This window comes from Aplysia californica, unplaced genomic scaffold (assembly GCF_000002075.1).
Source record: "Aplysia californica isolate F4 #8 unplaced genomic scaffold, AplCal3.0 scaffold00004, whole genome shotgun sequence".
Lineage (NCBI taxonomy): Eukaryota > Metazoa > Mollusca > Gastropoda > Aplysiida > Aplysiidae > Aplysia > Aplysia californica.
The window spans coordinates 527697-528963 of record NW_004797274.1 but is presented as its reverse complement, the minus strand read 5'-3'; the positions used below and the strand labels follow the sequence as shown (position 1 = coordinate 528963).

At 37.3% G+C, this 1267-nt stretch overlaps 1 protein-coding gene across 1 annotated transcript in view; it reads right to left on the bottom strand.

Annotated features, from left to right (window-relative positions):
* The window catches only part of LOC101861248, a gene marked incomplete at its 5' end in the record, with an annotated part of 93215 nt that overhangs the window by 87970 nt on the left and 3978 nt on the right, over positions 1-1267 (bottom strand). The window contains 1 exon segment of the mRNA XM_035968678.1: positions 847-1022. Within this exon segment, the coding sequence (XP_035824571.1) occupies positions 847-1022 (176 nt within the window).

Below are 1267 nucleotides of genomic sequence, written 5' to 3'. Positions count from 1 at the left end.
TGTGTGTGTGTGTGTGTGTGTGTGTTTGTGTGTACTGAAGTGTGCATGCGTATGTAGCCCTCTACCTATTTACCATGCTGCAGCAAATTTCTCTTTGTGGAGAACAATAAAATGTTGTTTTATAGCAGCAGAGAATCTTCAGAAATACATGTTAACTTATTAGACGAAACAAATATCACTAAGATATTGCATAAGTGCACACTCTAGATAAAGGATACTAAGCTCAGATGTGGAGAATATTTTTTCATGGTCTTTACAACACGATAGGTTTCCAAAAATTATTCTGCTAAAAAGTATTATATCCGCAAAGGATAGATTATATTTTTAGTTTAAAACAGTATCGGAATCATTTTATCACATGGCAATAAAGCATGGCTAACAACTGTGCACCGTAAAAGTACTCAGTGAAATCAGTGTCTATTGTTTGACATTTAGGTCTTCCCTTTCATGCTGCAGGTTTGAAAGTTTGTACACTCAATTTACATATACATGTATATACATATTTATAAGTTAAAATGACTGTGACCATGCGAGTCGTACACATTATGAGACTGTTCCACTGCACAACCCTAAATGACATTAGAGGACAATTTTTCCTTCCGAGACCTAACATTGAGAACACGCTCTATGGAATAATATTACAGCAACTGCAGCAAACATGCACTTATAGCTACATGGCATTGGACAGAAGGGTGAGGGCCCAGGTGTTACTGATTCGACGACGACATCTACGACAACAACAACAACAACAACAACAACAACAACAACAACAACAACAACAACAACAACAACTTCAACAACACAAGAAGTTGATAGAACATTACACCACACAACCAGCGTTCTCACCTGAATAGTATCAGTAGAATCAACACTGAACCGAGTGTCATCAAAGTGTAATGTAATACCTCTGCCAGAGGCAGTATTGATGGTCCATGAACATTCTACGGAGTTGGCATAGTTTTGGTTGGGAAAACCAGGAGAAGAAATCTCTCCGCTATCACTTTCCAGGGTAAAGGAGCAGCCTGTGAAAAACAAAACAATTGCACAATTTCCAGTGGCATTTATCCTTTTTGAAAATTTAAACAAATGAGGGCTGATATAGTATCCCATTACGTTGGGCTTGTGTAACTCTAGAGTATAAATGAGGAATCTCAAAGAAGGCTTTTGAAGATTTAAATAGAGAACAACAATATGACGTACAAGTCAAGTCATCAGTTATCTCATTCTGAAAATAAGACATTTTGGACAAATGCAACACACTCCCCGA